The following is a 22,943-nucleotide window of genomic DNA, read 5'->3' on the forward strand; positions in this document are numbered from 1 at the left end:
GGTTAAGGCTTGGGTGGCATTGTTGTCAGCACAGGCTCGATGGGCAGAATGGCCTCCTTCTGCACCATAGGGATTCTATGATTCTACTTGCAGATTTGGTCATGGTAGCTGGAGAAAGTAGTAGCATCAGGTCAACATGTTTCCATCCTGAAACATATAGGACATGTTGGATTGTTGAAGTTATATGATTTATTCATTGCACGAGATAAAGTTAAGTGAATAATTCACGAGTAATTCTTTGGATCTGTGGCAGTTTAGGGCATCCTGAGAATAAGAAAATATATAAAGGCAATTTCATTTTCTTTTAGCTTTGTTAATATACATCTAGCTTATGCAAAAATAAATGTACTCCCCACTCAAAGAAAATCACTAAATTACAATAGGTTAACCAACTTCATTAAAAAAAGGCAATTCACTCGAATACTTTGCAAATATTTTAATGATTATTTTAAGCATACACATTTGAAAATAGTTTGTGTGACTTGAAACTGCAACTCAGTTAAATAAATGTTTATAATATACAAAGAAATACAGGGAAAAGCTTAGCTTGCTTCAACATGTGCCTTGCACCTAGAACCAGTGTTTCAAGCTTTACTGTAAAATTGCACAAATGCACTCAAGGATTTGATCTTCAGAGCAGGACATTAAAGAATGAAAACATAGACACACCGAACAAACAAGGGGAAAAAAAAGCTTATTCATGATTGTATACTAAAATGACAGCAAGTAAAATTTTAATACTCAAATAACCAGTGCAGGCACTAGTAAACAGGAAATGCTGTTGGAAGAAATGCCCATTCACTCTCTATACATTTATAATTCTACACAAGCAGGTTCTTGACCAGTAGCATTAGGCCAGCAAAGGAGGTCAAAAAGTGGCATTCATAGTGAATCCAGGTACCAATTGCTGTCCATAATAAACTAAATAGAACATGACGCATTGTCAGAAATTAAACACTGAAAACGTGACAAAAACTGCTCTTGGGAACATTTACAGGACTATCCCAGCTTCCAATCTCATAAGCCCTTGAAGCAGCACACAGTGCTCTGTGTCATTATATTTGCTGGCTTTGTTATTGACAGGAGAAATTTGTTCCTGCCAACACATTAGCAGCTAACATTTATTATGTTTTTTTGTTTAAAGCCTCAAAAAAAGGCAAGCTGTATAAGAACACAGCTGGAGATCAACATTTTTCACACAAACACAAGAGGCTTTTCTAGTTTCAGATTCAGTGTCCCATTCACGATCCGTCACTGTCCATTAACTCAATTAAGATGAAAACCTTTCTCCATTGTAGCAGCCAACAAACGTTCCCTCATAATTTCTTCAGAGGAATATTCAGGCAATTTAAGGTAGTGCACACACGTGTTTACTGATGGATAACTTGCATCCGTTGCATCAACCTGACAAGAAGGAATATGTTAAAATGCAATTTAATGCATCATATTAAGTAATAACCAACCTTATAGAACTTATAATCTAGTGCTCCCTATTCCAGAAGACTTATGCAGTTATCATTCATCTAAGAGAAGATAATTTACTCGAAGTTTTTAACCATTAACAGACCTTTCGATGTAGTTTAGATTACATACCTTGCGGACAATAGTGAGCCGTGGATGAAGATTGGCTAAACCACCTGGTGGAAGCGTAGAACATCCCGTGGTGAACTGCAGAAATGCCTTCCTTTCATCTGACGACATCCCACAAAGAACCTTTATAAATCGAATGAACCCCGGACTAAACAAAGAGTAAAAAATAGGGTTAGCCAAGAAGTCAACGTAAAAAGAAATTGAGCATTAGAAGCTGCAATTGAAAGAAAAGGGGATTTTCACCGTAACTTCATTGCAGTGTTAATATAAGCCTACTTGTAACTAATAAATAAACTTTAAAGAAAAGGGAAAATTTAATATAAAATCCTCTTGGTCACATGTTTAATGCTTGTAAAACTGGCCCAAGTCTATGTACCTCAAACATAATCAATCACCTGAGTCAGTGGTGAAACAGTGCTGAGATTGGGAATCAAAGGTGTCAACTAATTACCAATGTTATCTATGGCCGTGTATAGAGGAATTCTTTAAGGATTAATACCTAGAATAGTGTCAAACCTCTTACAAAGCCTATGTCAGCAACTACAGATCTCTAAATAAAGCACTTTTGGGGTAGAGCGAGGAAACGGGACTGACTGGACTGCCAATCTTCATAGCTGGCACAAACTCAAAGGGTTTGAGTGTGTCATAATGGCTCTGTACGATTCCCTACAACTGTACAATACAGAACATTGCACAAGAACATTTCCAAATATTTTGAAAGTTACATTAAGAAAATATGGTACATTTGATCAGTCATTGAATATGGTATCCAACAAACAGATGTATCCTTTATTCAAATCTGTATCATAACTACCTGTTTAGAACTGAGGAAATGGTAACTTAGTATTTTTAATTAAACATGAATCAGTATGAATATGTAATTTGTCATCTTGTAAGACAGAACTTTAATACCTATCGCGGGTATAGCCCAATTTGGGTTCCGTATAGTTAATGATATCCTCTGCAGTCCAAGATGGTGACTGGTTTCCACAAAGGATCATTTGAACTTCTTCATGGCTGAAAGAGCTCAGCTTTTCCATAGGAAAGACACGGTTAAATCCATCTGGAAATGGTAGGAGGTGGGGTTGTTGGTGAAAAGGGAAGAGGAAATGAAAAATAACTCAAAATTCCTACATTTTCTAGTCAAGTCTTTCAAATTATATTTGTCCTTGCTTAATCTTTACAATTTTTACTCGCTTTGTAAAGAGCATTTTGATGCAACTTTTGCACAATTTCACTTGCTCAATAATAACAGGATTGAATACTAACCTGATATTAATATACTGACATGGAACCATATTTTTGGTTAAATCCTCAACTTTCTATTCCCCACCCCCCCCCCCCCCCCCAAAGAGTTCTGTCGTTAACAGTTATATAAAACTATATATTACTCATGTAATGTCCAGACACACTGTCCCAATCTATACTGTCCCATCATTTGCTCTGTACAAATGCCACCTTGCCCTGAGCTTCTGCGTTATTCTTAAAAGCTTACTGGATTTGCACATTAATTGCCCACAAAGGCACGTTTAGTAATTAAGGGCTTAAGCAGATTTTCAACAATGTGAGCATACCCTTGAATTTAGCACATTTAGGGTTAAAAACATTACCTCTGAAAGCATCCATCTGTTTTTGTATTCCAGTGTGCATACAGAAGTCAAACATCAATTCCACGTATTCTTCTGCATTGTCTATCGTTACCATCTAAAGCAGTAGCATAATAGATTAATCAAAAATAAACCAATACTAAAAAGCCAAACAATAATGTTGCATTCGAAGTGCTTTGGCACACATTCCTCTCTTACTGAGGAATCAAAGACACACTGATACAAAGCGGTACACAAGACGAAGTACAAGAAAAACCCAAGCCTGTCTTATGTATTACCATGTTATCCAACCCAAATGCTAATATTGGAAGCAGTTCAGATGAAGGGGAAGGGGGAAGAGCGGAGACTACATTTTATGTTAAAAACAAAATAAAATTACCCAATTACTTCTTAAAATTTTATCACTGACCTCATCATCACCGTTTGGCTTCAAATCAACTGCTGTAAATCCATGTACTTTGGATGAAGGACAAAACTGGAAATTCAACCTGTAAGATGTAGAAAATAATTAAATAAAGAAACAATTTAAAATATCCAATGTTTAATAGTTGGTTTCAAATGACTGAGCAAAAGCATTTAGCATTGTGCACAGAATGTGAATATAACTCACTCTTGTCTTTGGAATTTTGCTCATTATTCCCCTTCCCTCATTTATGGGTCAGCTAGTGACCTGGTGCATCTACAAATAAATATCCACCGTTCCTGTAAGACTGAACCATCAACCAATGCGCCAATTGGAAAAGTACTTCCCTGAGAACTGACTTTTCACAGAAGTGAAAATAGTATTAAAAGGACTGGTCTACTACTGACCATAAAAGACAATGACCCCAAAAGACACAACCACTGGTTCCCAAAAACATTCTCCAAGTACCCCCAACAGCATCCCAAAACCAAATAAATTACTTCATTGCTCTCATTGCAAGCAGTTGTTCCAAGAAACAAATATGTCAATGAACTCCTATAGCATGCAATTAAAATATAAAATAGTTTCATAAAATATGTGAAACATACTTTTAGAATCATATATCATTAGAAATATTGGTCATCGAGTTTGATACCAATCATCTGATTATAATTCGTGACCTGCTCACAAATGTATTATCATTTAACTAATGAAGTCAGATAAACGTTAGATTGCCTACCATGTGAAGCATTCCTCATTCTTGTTCCCATTTAACTTCCACAGACAAATAAGTCTGATTAAACTTTAGCGTAATAAATAGGGAAATAGAAAGCACAAGCACATTCATACACCAACCTCTCAAGGTTGGCATTGTAGAGCACTATATGGCGAGGTCCACAAATAAAACCAATCTGAAAGGATACTTCCACTATTTTAAACAGAACGATTGACAGAATAACTAAGTCAATGGAATACAGCACAAAAAAACTGATTTTTTTCACTGTGTTGAGCCTCAAATCCCTCCAGGATCCTTAAATTAAGGGGTGTCTGAAGTTCACAGCCTCCAATGAAACTCATAGGCAAAGTTAAAAATGAAGCTGTTCTAGAATTTTGGATCCAGAGAATTTTGTAAACCTTAGTGCTGATAACCAATGCTGACCCAAGAGCCAGAGCGTAATGGGTGAAATTTCCCCAAAAAACTAAGCGTTATAATGACAAGCATACCAGAGCGATCTGTGCTGGTCTGTCAGGTGCACTCTGGACCACAATCGTCCGACACTCAATCACTGTTTGAGAGAGTGACGAGTTGCGCCCTGATGCACCCGGCTGTGCTGCGGGGGGGGGGGGGGGGGGGGGGGTGCAGGCAGTGGTGAGACAATTACGTGCCAAACTCGCTAATGAGACTGAAATCCAGTCAGTCAGTCTCATGCTAATCAGACACGCACCCTTTCTGGGCATGATCTGGTTTGCACCAGATTTCCTAAAAAATTGCATTCTTTTCATTTGATAGGCCATACCCTCTCTTGTTGGTCTCGAGTACTATTCTCGTCAAAGTTAATACATCTGAAAAACAATGGGACAATTTTCACACTTAACAAGGAGAGGTAGTGACAGTGTAACTGTGGGAACAGGTAGATTGCTCTTCCTTTGGGCTTCAATCGTGCACACAATCTGCTTAATCTAATATAACTCATTGCCTTATCCTACATTCATCTGGACAGGCTAAAATGATGTTTGGAGCCACAACAGGAATTACTTTCAGACCTCTCAGGACAGCATGGTGGCACAGTGCCAGGGACCTGTGTTCGATTCTAGCCTTGGTTGACTGTGTGGAGTTTGCACATTCTTCCCATGTCTGTGTGGGTTTCCCCTGGGTGCTCTGTTTTCCTCCCACAGTCCAAAGATATGTAGATTAGATGGATTAGCCATGGTAAATGTGAGAAGTTATGGGGACAGGGCAAGAGGGTGGGCCTGAGTAAGAGGTTCTTGCAGAGTGTTGGTGCAGACTCGTTGGGTCAAATGACCTCCTTCTGCACTTCAGGGATTCTATGGTTCCATTCCATTCTAAGATACCTCAGGTGTTTTTTGAAATTTTCCAGCATAGGCTCTACCTTTAAGCCTAGGTAGTTTCTATGAAGCCCAATACATGACCAGTGAGCCTTTTGGCTGATGCCAAACCTTTAAATGAGACAATGAAAATGAGTCAAAGTAATGTACAACACAAGTAAACAAAGAATGTTCATACCCTAAATCCTCTATGCCAAGTGGTGGCCCTAATCCTGATCGATTCTTCAAAGTAAGTTCCTGGAGTTGTGTGTTTTTCTCATCTTCTGAAAGAGCTCGGTTACTTAATATTTGCCGTCTCTTCACCGAGAGTTCCTTGATTTCCTTCAAGAACCTAGCTCTGTGTGGATTTACCAACTCAAAATCCTCCCACGTCAAAATTCCATGAAACCAACCGGGGGGTTTGGGTTTTGGGGGATCAAGAATAAACTCCGATTTTGAGTCTTCATCAAAGCTTCCAAGAGATATTGAATCATGACCTTCTTCTGTTGAAGCCTCAGACTGGCTTTCAGTATAATGCACGTTACCATCTACCTGAGTCCCATATTCATGTAATAGTTTACTCATATTGCTTTTGATGTCTCCCATACACATGAGTTTAAAGAAAGGTTTAGAAATTGGAATATCCACCAGTCTGTTGTCCTGAACACACTTGGCTAAGAATATTCCCAGAAAATGGAAAAGTTTGGTTATTCTGTCCATTTCTTCACTATCCTGTGGGAAAGCAGCAGAAAAAAGTCCACACGACCGTTGCACATAATATCCTGGTGGCTTAAGTCCACCTCCCAAGTCAACCTGTGTAAAAAGCAGAAATATAACATGCAAGATACATCTTTATTACATTATTCTTCATGTTATGAACAAAATGCGACTGAGACTTTCTAAATTCAGAGTTTTAAACAGTAAATAATAATTGCAATTAAAAGCAAAAATAAACCATTTCAATTCAAGTACCTGTCTTGATTCATCATCAGGAAAATCATCATCACACAGCCAAATCCCAAGTTCTTTCTTTTGAAACTCTGCTGCTACGAGTGCATAGAACTCTAAAGTTGGACCAAGGCCAGTCCCTTCTTCACCTAAAAATTCAACCTGCAAACATATCAGTAACAGATTGATACCAAAATACTTGAAAGAAAAATGATATGTCACCCTTGCAAATAACAATGAGCAGTGAAGCTTTCTTTTTGCCAATGCTCAAAGATGTAAGAAGTCAATCCATGCATTCCATGGTCTTCTTAAAACAGTGGTTAGAAAAATAGTGAAGGCTAATTAGGATAATGGAAAATTTTAATCAGGCCGCAAGAAGAATTTTAAAAACAGAGTTGGGACTTATTTCTTCATAAAAGGTTTCATGGTATATAAAATCCAAAATGATTATGCAATACAAACATATGGTGCACCAAATGTACAAGAAATAGCATGTTTAATAACTTGCCAACTCAATCGCTTACCTCCTCCTCCTTCCCCCCCCCCCCCAGGAAGTGATAGCGTCAGTGAGCTGGAGGGAAGCAGTGAGCAGGAGGGTTGATGAGTGATCACAGGATAAGTAGGCCACATAGTGAATAATAGTAGCCTTAAAATATAAAATAGCTTTTGTGAACTCTCTCCTTCACAGAGCCCATTGACAATATAAACAATTAACAGCAGAGGACCCTGATCGCTTAACCGCCACGAAAGGCGCTTATATCAATTGCAACAACCCTGGTTGAAAATAGCAAATGCAGTAAAGGTCATTAATAATTCCTGGCAGCTGCAAAGCCTTTCTGGCTGGGCTACTCACTGTCTTAACCAGTTTCGTAATAAAATGGAATGATTCAATTTCCTCTCCTTTGAGAATTCTGACAGAAATACAGCACAGCTCATTTTAAATCTCTTGTCCAAACACACAATCATGTACCAGACTCATGTAATGTTATTCCAAGTGGATTTTGAAGGTTTTTTTTTACTACTTACCTCTAGAACAGATTTCCTATCAGCATGAATTTGCATGACATTCTCTGCCCACTCCATTAACGTATCACCACGCGGAACCTTGACCCGTTCATGTTTTAATCTTCCAACTCTAAATTCTCCTGGGTCATCGCGCCTCACCGCTGTGGTTGTTCGGGTACGTTCCATGGTGGCCTCACGTCTATTCTGGAGCCAAACTATTGCTCTAAAAATGTAGTAAACAGTGATGTGAAGAACACATTAATTTAAACACACAGCTAGAAAGTTATAAATGCTCATCCTCAGCAAAGGTTCAATTGAGTTAGCAGAAACAAAAAAAGAGTTCAGTTATAAGCTAACATTTTATTTCCATGCCAAGTTTTTAACAGAACACTTATAATTTGAGGTGAAAGCTAAAGCAAACACAAACGCTATACTCTCACATTGTGCGAGTACTGAGATGGTTTAAAATGGAAAGAAATAGAAATATCACTTCAGCCCATCTTTTACCTTGATGCTCCAAATGCTGTACAGGTGAAGTACAACTGTCTAGTTTCAAAAGGGATCAAGAATGGACACTTGCTGGTTAGCTGCTCACACCAGTCAGGTAGCGCACTACTAGCCAAAGCCAAAGGTTCCTGCAATAAACACCACAAAAATAAAATCAAAAAGTGACAGTCAAAATCCAAAACTTCACAACTGCAATACAATTAATTGTTATATCAAAAATTCTTCATCAAGATTACAGAGCTATTTAGGCAAACATCAAGGGCGGCACAGTAGCACAGTGGTTAGCACTGCTGCTTCACAGCTCCAGGGTCCCGGGTTCGATTCCCGGCTCGGGTCACTGTCTGTGTGGAGTTTGCACATTCTCCTCGTGTTTGCGTGGGTTTCCTCCGGGTGCTCCGGTTTCCTCCCACAGTCCAAAGATGTGCGGGTTAGGTTGATTGGCCAGGTTAAAATTGCCCCTGAGATGCGTAGGTTAGAGGGATTAGCGGGTAAATATGTGGGGGTAGGGCCTGGGTGGGATTGTGGTCGGTGCAGACTCGATGGGCCGAATGGCCTCCTTCTGCACTGTAGGGTTTCTATGATTTCTTCTATGATCTTAATAATTGCAATATTAACTCCTTTAGATTTGACAATTTAATACACCAGTTTTCTAAATTGTACTGCAAGAAAGATGCATGCAGAATTTGTATTTTGGATCAATTTTAAGCAATTACCTCAATTTGCTGTAAGATTTTTGTGGTGACCTTCTTGCTTGTGAATTCTTCTGGTGAAACGTTGAATTCAAGCTGACCATCGCTTTCTGTCAAAACAAGCACACTAACAGTGAACTCGAGAACAATTATGACATAGAACACCTCAATTCATTTATTCAGTGTATCACTTTTTCCATGAGAAAGATTTAGCCGAACCTTCGTGACCTTTCCACGTGGAGTATGGATCACTAGCAATAATATAAAGAATACGAAGTAATTGCAAGACATCTTCCACACCACAAGCATTCTGTCCACTCCCAGCCTTGGCTTGTGGCTGCTCTCGTGTTCCACTAAGAATTTCACAACTGTGCAAAGATGAAATGGGTCCATGGCTTAATCCAGATGATTTTGATCCATGCTCACAAAATTCCTGCGGAAAGTTCATTTTTTAAAAAGAAAAACACTCAATAACTTATTTAAAATCCTTCTAAAAATAATCAACTACATGCACTTCTCGTCAAAGCCACTTGCAAATCATAATTAGCACAAATTTGAACTTGTCTAGGAGTAAAAATATTCTTTGGAACATAAATGCATTAAAGCTACAACCTTACATTAAGCTCATTTCAAGCAAATAACATTACAACATAAGCATTGTTTTTGCTTTTACGGGTGCAGACGTATATTATCCAGAAAAAATATTTTGCACGGTAATATACCTTGTATGCAGCTATGAGCTGAGAACAATTTCTGTTTTTCCTAATACTTTTATTAGTGCCGGTTAATTTCCAGTGCCGCAGGAAAGCTGAATCTGCATTCTTCTGCAGGTAGGTTATCAAGTCATTCTTTGGTAATTCATCAGTGCCAAGGTATTGTTCCACATGCTCTACAGACCAGCAGCCCTACAACAGGAAGAACCAAAGGTTGGTCTTTCCTGATTGTAAAGTCTTACGGGTTGTACATGCATTAAAACATTTAAACTTTTATTTCTCATGCTCTTTAGATTTAAAAAATCTATTTGTCAGAAGTGAATTAGTACTTCAATTTTATCACAGTAACAGTTTAGTTTGTTATTCTTAGCAGCAAAAAAAATTGATAAAACTGATAATATTGCAGCATGAACAGAAACATTACTTACCATCTTTTCATTTTCCCCTTTTTCTTTATCGGAATCTTTCATTTCTCTGTACATAATCCTGGAAGAAATCATAAGCATGCATCAGTTATTCAGGTTATTGTTATTAACTTTTGGTCTGCAACGTTCTGTGGTTATAGCAGAGATATTCAGCACTGATGAAAGGAAAACCTCCACTCTGCCACAACATCAGCATCAAAAGCTCCAAGGATGAGAGAGTAAATATCCAGAGGCAGATTAAAGTTCATCCAATACTTTGAGCTTACTTACATAGAAATTAGAAGCAGGAGCAGGCCCTTTGACCCTCCGAGCCAGCTCCACCATTCATTTTGATTAATATCTTGATCCCGCCTTCCCCCCCATATCCCTTTAGCCCCAAGAGCTATACCTTCTCGAAATCACACAACGTTTTGGACTCATTTGAAAAACAATGAATGTGATCTTTTTGTCTATCATAGGAATGAAATAGAAACATAGGATTTAGGAGGAGCAGGCCAATAGGCCTTCGAGCCAGTATTTGATAAGATCAAGGCTGATGTGAATGAGGTCCCAACTCCACCTCTGTCTGCACCCCATAACCTTTGACTCCCTGGTCAATCAAAAATTTATCAAACTTAGCTTTGAATACAGGGGCTTCAACTGTACACAATCTATATCAATGACATGGATGAAGGGACAAAATGTATGATAACTAAATTTGCTGGTGACACCAGATAGGTAGGAAAGTTGTCAAGAGGAGATAGAGAGTCTGCAGTGGGATATAGACAGGTTACGTGAGTGGACAAAAATTTGACAGATGCAGTTTAATGTGGGAAAATGTGAACTTGTCCACTTTGGCAGGAAAAATAGAAAAGTATTATACTATCTAAATGTATTCTGCATTTATGGCCCAGCCTCCAGTGCTTTCCATGGAAGAGAATTGCACAGACTAACAATCTTCAGAAAAACAATTCTACTCATCGTCACCTTAAAAGGGAAACCGCTTATTTTTAAACGGTCTCCCCCATGATGGAAACATGTTCCCTCAGGATCTCTCTCTCCTAAACTCCATAGATTTGGCCCATCCTGCCTAACCTTTCCTAATAAGCCCTTCATCCCAGGAATGAGGTGAGTGAACCATCTCTGTACTACTTCTAATGCACTTATATCCTTTTTCAAATAAGGAGACCAAAATTATACACAATACTCTAGGTCTCACCAAGGCTTGTATAGCTGCAACAAAACTTCTCTACTTTTATATTCAATTCCTCTTGCAATAAACACCAACATTCCATTTGCCTTCCTAATCACTTGCTGTACCTCTATACCAACCTTTTGTGATTCATGTACAAGGACACCCAGATTCCTCTACCACCAACTTCTGTTATCTCTCTCTATTTAGATAGTATACTACTTTTCTATTTTTCCTGCCAAAGTGGACAAGTTCACATTTTCACACGTTAAACTGTATCTGCCAATTTTTTTTCCAGTCATGTAACCTCCCTTTTTCGGCTCTATCTCCTATTGACAACTTAGCTTCCTACCTATCTGGTATCATCTGCAAATTTAGCTACCATACAGTTGGGCTCTTCATCCATGTCATTGATATAGATTGTGTATAGTTCAGACCACTGCAGTGATCGTTGTGGCATTGGTTACAGCTTGCCAATCTTAAAAAAAAAAAAATCTCTGCTTCCTGGGATGGCGATTATCCATGCTAATATGTCACCTCCACACCACGTAACACTTGATGTAGCACCTTACCCAATGTCTTTTGAAGATCCAAGTACACCACATCTACAGGTTTCTCTTTTATCCACCTTGGATAAAGTCTGTTACTTCCACAAAAATTCTGATAAATTAGTTAAACACTCTTTCCCTTTCACAAACCCATATTAACTCTGCCTGATCTCATTATAATTTTCTAAATAGTCTGCTATGACCTTCTTATAATGGATTTTAGCAAGTTCTCCATGACAGATATTAGGCTGATTGGCCTCTTTGTTACCTCTTTCCTGCCTCCCTCCTTTCTCAAGTAAAAGGTGTCACATTTGCTATTTCCCAATCCAATGTGACCATTCCAGAATCTAAAGATTTTGGAAGATGATACAACATAGAATCCCTACAGTGCAGGAGACCACCATTCGGCCCATTGAACCTACACTGACAACAATCCGATCCAGGCCCTATCCCATAACCCCATGTATTTACTTCACTAACCCCCTGACATTAAAGGGGCAATTTAGCATGGCCAATCAATGTAACCAGCACATTTTTAGACTGTGGAAGGAAACCAGAGCATCCGGAGGAAACCAATGCAGACACAAAGAAAATGTGCAAATTCCACACCAACAGTCACCCAAGGCTGTGAGACAGCAGAGCTAACCACTGTGCCACCATAACCACTACATCTACTGTCTCTGCAGCCGCTTGTTTAAGGTCCCAGGATTTAGGCCATCTGGCCCTGGGGACTTTTCAGTTTAATAGTTTCCAGCATATTTTCTTTAGGCGCAGTAAGAAGTCTCACTACACAAGTTAAAGTCCAACAAGCTTATTTGGAATCAGGAGCTTTTGGAGCTCTGCTCCTTCATCAGGTGAGTGGAGAGGTAGGTTTCACAAACACAGCATATATAGACAAATACACAATTGCAAGATAATAGTTGGATTTTGCGAGTCTTTACAGGTAATCAAGTCTTTACAAGTACAGACAGTGAGAGTGGAGAGAGGGATAATCACAGGTTAAAGAGGTGTGAATTGTCTCAAGCCAGGACAGCTAGTAAGATTTTACAAGCCCAGGCCAAATGGTGGGGGTAACACGTACCCTCATGTCACACTACGTGGTGTGGGAGTCTCACACTGTGTTGTGAGACTTCTTATTGTGCCCACCCCAGTCCAACACCGGCATCTCCAAATCATATTTTCCTTGGGCAGCTGTTTAAAGAACGTCTGCCCCTTTCACCCCTTAGTTTTCAAGTATTTATGGGAAGTTTTTAAAAAAGTCTCCTACAGTGAAGATAGACAAAGTACCTGTTTAATGCCTCCGGCCTGTCCTGGTTTTTCATTACTTGCTGCGACTTGTTCTCTAGATGGCCAACACCAGCTTTAGTTATTCTTTTCCTTGTTAAATACTTGTAGAGATTCTTACTATCTGTTTTTATATAACTAGCAAATCCTCTCTCATACTGTACGTGCTCCCTTTATTCTTCAGTCATGCTTTGCAGAATTTTTCCAACTCCGACTTTATGTCATTGGTACCCATGTTGACCACAACAACTAGATTCTTCCCCCTCCCAGTGCAAGTTCCTCTCCAGCCCAGAGAACATGTCCTGAACCTTGGCACCACGCAGGCAACACAGGGTTCTGGACTCGATCTCAGCTGCAGGGAGAATTGGCTATGCCCCTGACTGTACTGTCTCCAACCACAACATTTCTATTTACTTCCCCCACTTGAATGGCTTCCTGTATTCCATTGCCACAGGCAGTTCACTCATCCACCTTGTAGCCTCTGTTCTCATCAATACAAACTGCAAGAAGCTCAAACCTGTTGGACAATTCTAAGGATTGAGTCTCCTCTAATTCTACCTTCTTGGTCCCTTTACCTGCCTCATTTCCAAACTCCTGTCCCTGACCAAATCAAATGGCCCAATCATAAGGAACGTGACTGTCTTCTTGAATGAAGTATCCAGGTAATATCACCACACCCACCCCATATTTGGCAAAGATCAGAGATAGACCCTTCTTGGTCTATATGGATCACATGTTGAACTTAATTAATGAGGCATTCAGGCAAGCTTGATTACTTGACCTAAAACAACTCAAATGGTAGCTAAGGACTTCTGAATGCGAATTCAGAATTTTAAATAAACTAGTAGGTAGTACACTTGAGAAATATTTTTAATCAAACAAATCCAAAACAAACAAAATTTCCCATTAAGTTCACTTACGTGTATGTTGGTTCCCATATGCGTCTAAACTTATCAGATTTTATATTTCCATTGCAAGAAAGCTGCAACAATTTCTGCACATAACAGAAAATGGTAGCTCTGTAGTTTGAGAGGGGCAACTCCACTTCACGAGATGTTCCCAAACCTGCTACCTTAAGAGTCAATGCTAATCGTGGCGAAGGGGCACACTCTACTTCCTCCAGCAATTCTGATCGAGGGGTTCCTACAAAAAAACATATTTCAAAAATTAAAACCCATTCCATTTTTAATGTAACCATTATAAAAATGAGCATGGCAAACCAATGCAAAGTCTGTTTTAAGAGATATTACTAAACAGCCAAAATGAGGTACATTGCTATTACAACAAGATTTAATTATTTTAACTATGGAATGCAAATGAAATGGCATAACACGAGCTATAAGACAGAGGAAATAGAGACAAGTCAACCAGTGTGCTTGATACAATGGTGGAAGGATGTATATGTCACAAAACAAGTGAAAGGATCTTTGCAATTCACCATTTTGTTCTAATTTTTTCAGTAAAGAAAGTACCTGGGGGAGGGATTTCTAAATCAGTTGTCTGCTGCACATTTGTACGACCAGGTCGTGGATCAAAAGCAGGGACTAAAGCAGAGAACTGCCGCTTTAGGACAAAATCATCATCCCATGTTCTACGACGCCCACCTTTTGTTTCATATTCTTCTTCTTCCTGTGTTCCAAGATTCAATCAAGAAAATTTTTTCTATTTACAAGTATTATAAAACTGCAAACTTAACAGAATATCAGACCTAGTAATGTCTGCATTATGACTTCTACAACAACAGTGTGCTGCTGCTGTTCATAAGATGAATATAATCTCAATAGTGTTTTTAAATAAAAAGCTCATTTGAAACTGCAGGAAAATAGCATACCATAACTTCTTCATACTCCTGATCTTCTTGATTGTCATCCTCATTTTCATCATCTTCCTCATCTGGTTCAGGCAAATCTTCGTCATCCTCAAGTTCTGCCAGTAAAGTACTAGCACGACAGCTGTCTAGAAAATCTGCACAATATGAAATAAGGATCACCCGTTGGAATAAAAGACTTATTTCAGACTCAATTCTAAATGAACATTAAATAGAAAAAGTAAATCATGTTCAGCTGCAAGATAAGACCATACAAAACATTTTCAAAACATGTTGCTGAATAATTTAATAAACTTTACTATTGGTAAATATTTGTAACAAGTCAAATTCAAGTAAATCTTTGTTGACCTACTGTAGCTTGTGTGAACCTCCTTTATTTTGTTACTGACATTCATCATTCAGCACCTTGGAGCAGCATCAAGAAAATATGCTCTCAAATTGGCAAGTTGTCCCACATGGCAGGTATATCCCAGTGCTTGCCATAGTGTTATTTTGAATCCAGTGCCTTGTACAATTTGGACAAAAGTTTATTTATTTATTAATTATTGGGTCATTGACAAGGCCAGCATTTATTGCCCAACCCTAATTGGGCAATAAATGCTGGCCTTGTCAATGACGGTGATAAGATGGTGGTAAGCTACCTTCTTGAAATACTGCAGTCTACGTGAAGATATTCCCACATGGGACCTGAATTTTCTGGTCATTCCCGCCAAAGGGATCTTCTGGTCCCACCGACGGCAAACCCGTCACAGATTTCCCAGCGGCAGGGGTGCATGCAACAGGAAACCCCATTGACAATGGCTGGACTAGAAGAAGCCACTGGCAGCCAATGGTGGGTTGCCTCCACCACCGTGAAACACTGCATGGGGGCAGGGAAAATTGCACCGAAGGAGTTCCAGGATTTTGACCCAGTGAATCTTCAGAAACAGCAATATACATTCAAGGCAGAATGGCAGGTGGTTTGAAAAGAAACTCGAGGATGATGGTGTTTCCATGCTTTAGTATTCCTAGGTAAAAAAATCATGGTTCTGAAGCTGTGATGAGATGCTGCAGTGCAATTATCTTATTTCCCCATCAGCAGTCAACTCAATTTCAAAGCTGTTCACTACAAAGTTGCATACTTATCCAAACTTAAACAGCTAATCAATTAACCAAATATGTCTGTACAAAGGCAAATTTTGGTGCAGTCAAATCCATGAGTAATCTCACTTAGAACATAGGTTAGAGTGCAGCACTCAAGAGATGCATGTAACACTGCCAGTTAAAAAAAATCCACCTGGCATAACATGAATACATCATTGAAATAAAAATCTTCTTACCCATTCCAATTGAAAATAGCTGACATTACAAGTAGCTGTTTTGCCCTTCAAGTCTGTTCCACCATTGAGTGAGATCATGGCTAATATGTAACATAACTCCATATGATAGTCTTCTACCCATATCCCTTGATACCTTTGGTTAACAAAATATCCAACAATCTTTGATTTAAAATTAACAACTATTCTTGCATATGCTCCAAATTTCTACCACACGTTCAGAGGCATTTCCAAATTTTACTATTGCAAGTCTAGCTTTACTTTTTAGTCTGCCCCTAGCTCTAGATTCCCCAAACAATGGACTACACTTTTCACAATCTACTTCATTCTTTCTCCTTAATAACTTTACAAAGTTCAGAAGTGTTGTCACAGATATTGATCCCGTGTAATCCTGTATTATCATTGCTAGCAACTGTTAAGTCCATTCATTGGGTGCACTGCTCTCTGTGTTCCTTCCGTATCGGGTGCCGAGATAAAATATCTCACGGACTCACCAATCCTCTGATAAATTGTTCAGAGCTCAGAACTGTGTGAATTCAAGAGGGAAAAAAAGCAAAAAGAAAAAAAGATGTGTGCATTAAGTAGACCTTTATAGTTACTGGTTACTTCCCCACCCCAGTTCAAGTGATTAGCACTTCTGCTTCACAGTGTCAGGGACCTGGGTTCAATTCCAGCCTTGGGTGATGGTCTGTGTGGAGTTTGCACATTCTACCCACGTCTGCGTGGGTTTCCTCAGGGTGCCCCGGTTTCCTCCCACAATCCAAAGGTGTGTGGGTTAGGTTGATTGGCCATGCTAAATTGCCCCTTAGTGTCAGGGGGACTAGCAGAGTAAATATGCGGGTTTATGGGGATAGAGCTGGGTAGGATTGTTATATGTGCAGGCTCAATGGGCCGAATGACCTCCGTCTGCACTGTAGGGACTCTATGAATGAAAGTCACTGTTATTAGGCATATGTGCCACCCAAAGCAGGTACACCAAATTTAACTAACAACCAGGTGATTGAACTGAGCAGCTTCCTGAAGTTTCTTCAAATTCCAGATAGGATAACAATACTACCTGTAAGCACAAAACAAACTATTTCCAGCTTAGCAATGCACTTCCAAGTGAAAAAGGAAATGGGAGTGCTGACATGCAAATTTGCTCTCGATTTTTAAAGCTAAAATTTGACATGATTTTTCAATGAAAAGGTTTCCATAAAAAAATATTTAAAGATTCATAAAAAAACAGCAACACTCAGACATTCTGCAGATAAAAACGTTAATACCATAAACCATAGAAACCCTGCAGTGCAGAAAGAGGCCATTGGGCCCACCAAGCCTGCACCGAACACAATCCCACCCAGGCCCTACCCCCGTATCCCTACACATTTTACCCACTAATCCCTCCAACGTACGCATGTCAGGACACAAAGGGGCAACTTTAGCATGGCCAATCAACCTAACCCGCACATTTTTGGACTGTGGGAGGAAACCGGAGCACCCGGAGGAAACCCACGCAGACACGAGGAGAATGTGCAAACTCCACAGACAGTGACCCAAGCCGGGAATCGAACCCAGGTCCCTGGAGCTGTGAAGCAGCAGTGCTAACCACTGTGCTACCGTGCCGCCCTTCTGTCCTTCCTGCTAATCTATCCACCCAGTTCATACTAATAAATGAATAAATAATTAATGACAAATAACTTCGGACTGGTTCCAGGAGCATAATGTGTCCACTTAGGGAACAGTGTAAAGTATAACGACAGTAGGTGATTTTGATAATTTTAGCAGAAAAATGGGGAACATTCCCTAGTCTGCAGGGAGCGGTCAGAGGGCGGAGCAGAGCGTCACTGAGTATAAAACTAACTTACACGCGAAGGTGATTGCCGTTTGCAGGTCACATTTGAATAAGTGCAGCCACTGTGACCAGAAGTGTGGTTTGTGGAGGAGCTGCTGTGAAGGGACAGTTAAACCCCAAACACTACTTCAGTGTTTCCCTCCCTCCCTCCTCCTCTAACCAAAAAAAAAAGTCGGCAGGAGGACCACAAGCAAGGGAGAGGTGAGTTGCAATTCTTTTATCCTTTTACCTATATACGGGCAATATGGCTGTTAGGGCAGTGGCATGCTCCTCTTGCCAGATGTGGGCAATTAGGGAGCAATCTAGTCTCCCTGATAACTTTGTCTGCAGGAAGTGTGTCCAGTTGCAGCTCCTCACAGACCGCATTGTTCAGTTGGAGCGGCAGGTGGATGCACTGCGGAGCATACAGGAGGCAGAGAGTGTGATAGACACTAGTTACAGGGAGGTTGTCAGACCACAGATTCAGACAGGTAGATGGGTGACTGCCTGGAGAGGCAGGCAGGTAGTGCAGGAGTCTCCTGTGTCTATTCCCCTTTCAAACAGGTATACCATTTTGGATACTGTTGAGGGGGATAGCCTGTCAGGGGGAGATACCAGCAGCAGCCAGGCCTGTGACACCACAGCTGGTTCTGCTGTGGGACAGGGTCAGGCAAAGAGCAAGCGAGCAGTAGTAATAGGGCACTCGCTAGTTAGAGGCACAGACAGACATTTCTGTGGCCACAATCGAAACTACAGGATGGTGCGTTGCCTCCCTGGTTCCAGGGTCAAGGACGTCTCTGAGCAATTGCAGGACATTCTTAAGGGGGAGGGTGAGCAGCCAGAGGTCGTTGTACATATTGGTACCAACGACATAGGTAGGAAAAAGGATGAGGTCCTGAAAGGTGAATATAGAGAGTTAGGCAGAAGGCTAACGTGCAGGACCACGAAGGTAGTAATTTCAGGACTACTACCGGTACCACGTGCTAGTGAGAGTAGGAATAGGAGGATTAGGCAGATGAATGCCTGGCTTGAGAGCTGGTGCAGGGGGCAGGGATTTAGATTTTTGGATCATTGGGATCTTTTCTGGGGAAGAGCTGCTCTGTTCAAGAGGGACAGGTTACATTTGAACTGGAGGGGGACTAACATCCTGGCGGGGAGATTTGCTAGAGCCACTCGGGAGGGTTTAAACTAGTTTGGCAGGGGGGTGGGGTCCAAAGCAGTAGGGAGACAGAAGAGAAGTTCGAGGACAGCACGGAAGTTAAAGAGAGCACATTAGCACGGCACGGTAGCACAGTGGTTAGCACTGCTGCTTCACAGCTCCAGGGACCTGGGTTCGATTCCCGGCTTGGGTCACTGTCTGTGTGGAGTTTGCACATTCTCCTCGTGTCTGCATGGGTTTCCTCCGGGTGCTCCGGTTTCCTCCCACAGTACAAAGATGTGCAGGTTAGGTTGATTGGCCATGCTAAAAATTGCTCCTTAGTGTCCTGGGATGCGTAGACTAGAGGGATTAGTGGGTAAAATATGTAGGGATATGGGGGTAGGGTCTGGGTAGGATTGTGGTTGGTGCAGACTCGATGGGCTGAATGGCCTCTTTCTGTAGGGTTTCTATGATTAATTAGTAAAGGCAGTGTCAGTAATCGTAGTACCAGACAGATCAGACAGAAACAAGACAGAGAGCAAGGGAAGTCCAGATTAAACTGCATTTATTTCAATGCAAGAGGCCTGACGGGCAAGGCAGATGAACTCAGGGCATTGACGGGTACTTGGGACTGGGATATTATAGCAATTACTGAAACATGGCTAAGGGAGGGACAGGACTAGCAGCTTAATGTTCCAGGGTACAGATGATATAGGAAAGATATCGGGGGCGGCACGGTAGCACAGTGGTTAGCACTGCTGCTTCACAGCTCCAGGGACCTGGGTTCGATTCCCGGCTTGGGTCACTGTCTGTGTGGAATTTGCACATTCTCCTCGTGTCTGCGTGGGTTTCCTCCGGATGCTCCGGTTTCCTCCCACAGTCCAAAGACGTGCGGGTTAGGTTGATTGGCTATGCTAAAATTGCCCCTTAGTGTCCTGGGATGCGTAGATTAGAGGGATTAGCGGGTAAAATATGTAGGGATATGGCGGGAGGGCCTGGGTGGGATTGTGGTCGGTGCAGACTCGATGGGCCGAATGGCCTCTTTCTGTACTGTAGGGTTTCTATGATTAACTCTATTCTTCTATGATAGAAGAGGAGGTAAGAGAGGAGGGGACTGGCACTTTTAATTAGGGAAAGCATCACGGCCGCACTGAGAGGGGATATATCCGAGGATTCGGCCACTGAGTCTATATGGGTAGAATTGAGAAATAAGAAGGGGGAAATCACTTTGATAGGGTTGTACTATAGGCCCCCAAATAGTCAGTGGGAAATTGAGGAGCAAATATGTAAGGAGATTACAGATAGCTCCAAGAAAAATAGGGTGGTAATAGTTGGAGATTTTAATTTTCCCAACATTGATTGAGACAGCCATAGTATCAGAGGGTTGGATGGAGAGAGATTTGTTGAGTGTATTCAGGAGGAATTTCTCATTCAGTATGTGGATGGCCCAACCGGAGAGGGGGCAAAACCTGACCTCCTCTTGGGAAATAAGGAAGGGCAGGTGACACAAGCGTTAGTGAGGGATCACTTTGGAACCAGTGACCATAATTCTATTAGTTTTAAGATAGCTATGGAGAAAGTTAAAATTCTAAATTGGGGCAAGACCAATTTTGATGGTATCAGGCAGGAACTTTCAAAAGTTAATTGTGGGAGTCTGTGAGAAGGCAAAGAGACGTCTGGCAAGTGGCATGCTTTCAAAAGTGTGTTAACCAGGATTCAGGGTAAACACATTCCTCTCAGAGCGAAGGGCAAGACTTGAAGAAGTAGGGAACCCTGGATGACTCGGGATATTGAGGCCCTGGTCAAGAAGAAGAAAGAGGCACATGACATTCATAGGCAGCTGGGATCAAGTGAATCTCTTGAAGAGTATAGCGGGTGTAGGAGTAGAGTTAAGAGAGAAATCAGGAGGGCAAAAAGGGGACACGAAATTGTTTTGGCAGATAAGGCAAAGGAGAATCCAAAGAGCTTCCACAAATACATAAAGGGCAAAAGAGTAACAAGGGAGAGAGTAGGGCTTCTTGAGGATCAACAAGTTATCAATGTGCGGATCCACAAGAGGTGGGCGAGATCCTAAATGAATATTTCTCATCAGTATTTACTGTTGAGAAAAGCATGGATGTTAGGGAACTTGGGGAATTAAATATTGATATCTTGAAGAGTGTACATATTAGAGAGGAGGAGGTGCTGGATCAAGGCACATCAAGGTAGGACCTGATGAGGTATATCCCAGGATGTTGTGGGAGGCTAGAGAGGAAATTGCGGGTCCCCAAGGTGAGAAATTTGAATAATCGATAGTCATGGGTGAGGTGCCTAAAGATTGGAGAGTGGCAAATGTTGTGCCTTTATTTAAAGAGGGCTGCAGGGAAAAGCCTGGGAACTACAGGCCAGTTAGCCTCACATCTGTGGTGGGTAAATTGTTGGAAGGTATTTTGAGAGTCAGGACCTACAGGCATTTAGAGATGCAAGGACTGATGAGGGACAGTCAGCATGGCTTTGTGAGTGGAAAATCATGTCTCACAAATTTGATTGAGTTTTTTGAAGGGGTTACCAAGAAGGTAGATGAGGGCAGTGCAGTTGATGTTGTCTACATGGACTTTAGCAAGGCCTTTGACAAGGTACTGTGGTGATATAAACAGGGCCTAGTTTTAAGGCTGATAAAATTGGATATCCTAAATTAAAGAATTGGGCACATTGAAATCAAACACAGTCAAACCTCAGGCAGGCCAATTGTACAATACACAAATGTGTCTGGGCCTGACCCATCAACCACCCATCAAAGGTCGTTACACTCTACCTGAGACTTAGCAGGAGATCATTGCACCTCATTGAAATGCATCGGTCTATTGTTAGAAGCCCAGATCGGGCCAGACTTTCTGTCACCAAGAGATCCCCTGATAACCCCTTGATGCGGTCAAGAAGGCGTATGGCGTACTAGCCTTCATTAATCGAGGGATTGAGTTTAGGAGTCGGGAGATAATGCTGCAGCTTTATAGGACCCTGGTTAGACCCCACTTGGAGTACTGCGCGCAGTTCTGGTCACCTCATTACAGGAAAGATGTTGAAGCCATTGAAAGGGTGCAGAGGAGATTTACAAGGATGTTGCCTGGATTGGGGGGCATGCCTTATGAGGATAGGTTGAGGGAGCTTGGTCTCTTCTCCCTGGAGAGACGAAGGATGAGAGGTGACCTGATAGAGGTTTACAAGATGTTGAGGGGTCTGGATAGGGTGGACTCTCAGAGGCTATTTCCAAGGGCTGAAATGGTTGCTACGAGAGGACACAGGTTTAAGGTGCTGGGGGGTAGGTACAGGGGGGATGTCAGGGGTAAGTTTTTCACTCAGAGGGTGGTGGGTGAGTGGAATCGGCTGACGTCGGTGGTGGTGGAGGCAAACTCGTTGGGGTCTTTTAAGAGACTTCTGGATGAGTACATGGGATTTAATGGGATTGAGGGCTATAGATAGGCCTAGAGGTGGGGATGTGATCGGCGCAACTTGTGGGCCGAAGGGCCTGTTTGTGCTGTGGCTTTCTATGTTCTATGTTCTAACAAGTTCAACATCATGGAGATGGACACCTGGGGGGCGGACCCTGGTGTCCTGTCAGGCAGACATCAAGAAACCCACTGGGTATTGGAACCCCCTCCTGGGACCTCATTGGCCAGAAGCCAGAGAAGTTTCTGGAAAGGCAAGCAGGCTGGGGATAAAGGGACACACTCAGAGGCACACAGCAGCGAAGACTCGACAGGGGAGGTGGCCGTGACCATTCGGAAGACTGACCAGAGAAGGAAGGAAGGAAGAAGCGGCCATCGAGACTCACCTTCATGACGACAGACCAGAGGGACTCAGAGAATCGGGCCTGCAGTTTAACCAAACCATCTTTACGGGTAGTATACTTGAATCTGGGGTATCTTCTTGTTT

At 41.4% G+C, this 22,943-nt stretch overlaps 1 protein-coding gene across 10 annotated transcripts in view; it reads right to left on the reverse strand.

Annotated features, from left to right (window-relative positions):
* Positions 1 to 421: 421 nt before the first annotated feature.
* The window catches only part of hectd1 (HECT domain containing 1), a 133,302-nt gene continuing 110,780 nt past the window's right edge, over positions 422 to 22,943 (reverse strand). For 6 of the 10 annotated variants that reach the window (XM_078233675.1, XM_078233673.1, XM_078233674.1 and 3 more), the window contains exons 27-42: positions 14,768 to 14,901; positions 14,409 to 14,565; positions 13,857 to 14,079; positions 9,937 to 9,994; positions 9,518 to 9,700; positions 9,015 to 9,228; positions 8,820 to 8,905; positions 8,107 to 8,234; positions 7,621 to 7,822; positions 6,619 to 6,756; positions 5,846 to 6,459; positions 3,607 to 3,685; positions 3,201 to 3,294; positions 2,503 to 2,653; positions 1,594 to 1,738; positions 422 to 1,404 (exon numbers count right to left, since the gene is read on the reverse strand). In XM_078233675.1, the coding sequence (XP_078089801.1) occupies positions 1,267 to 1,404; positions 1,594 to 1,738; positions 2,503 to 2,653; positions 3,201 to 3,294; positions 3,607 to 3,685; positions 5,846 to 6,459; positions 6,619 to 6,756; positions 7,621 to 7,822; positions 8,107 to 8,234; positions 8,820 to 8,905; positions 9,015 to 9,228; positions 9,518 to 9,700; positions 9,937 to 9,994; positions 13,857 to 14,079; positions 14,409 to 14,565; positions 14,768 to 14,901 (2,744 nt within the window). In that variant the 3' untranslated portion in view covers positions 422 to 1,266. The remainder of the gene's footprint in view (positions 1,405 to 1,593; positions 1,739 to 2,502; positions 2,654 to 3,200; positions 3,295 to 3,606; positions 3,686 to 5,845; positions 6,460 to 6,618; positions 6,757 to 7,620; positions 7,823 to 8,106; positions 8,235 to 8,819; positions 8,906 to 9,014; positions 9,229 to 9,517; positions 9,701 to 9,936; positions 9,995 to 13,856; positions 14,080 to 14,408; positions 14,566 to 14,767; positions 14,902 to 22,943) is intronic. The other 4 variants (XM_078233680.1, XM_078233678.1, XM_078233679.1 and 1 more) reach the window with 1 other exon arrangement.

This window comes from Mustelus asterias, chromosome 18, assembly GCF_964213995.1.
Source record: "Mustelus asterias chromosome 18, sMusAst1.hap1.1, whole genome shotgun sequence".
NCBI classification, from domain to species: domain Eukaryota; kingdom Metazoa; phylum Chordata; class Chondrichthyes; order Carcharhiniformes; family Triakidae; genus Mustelus; species Mustelus asterias.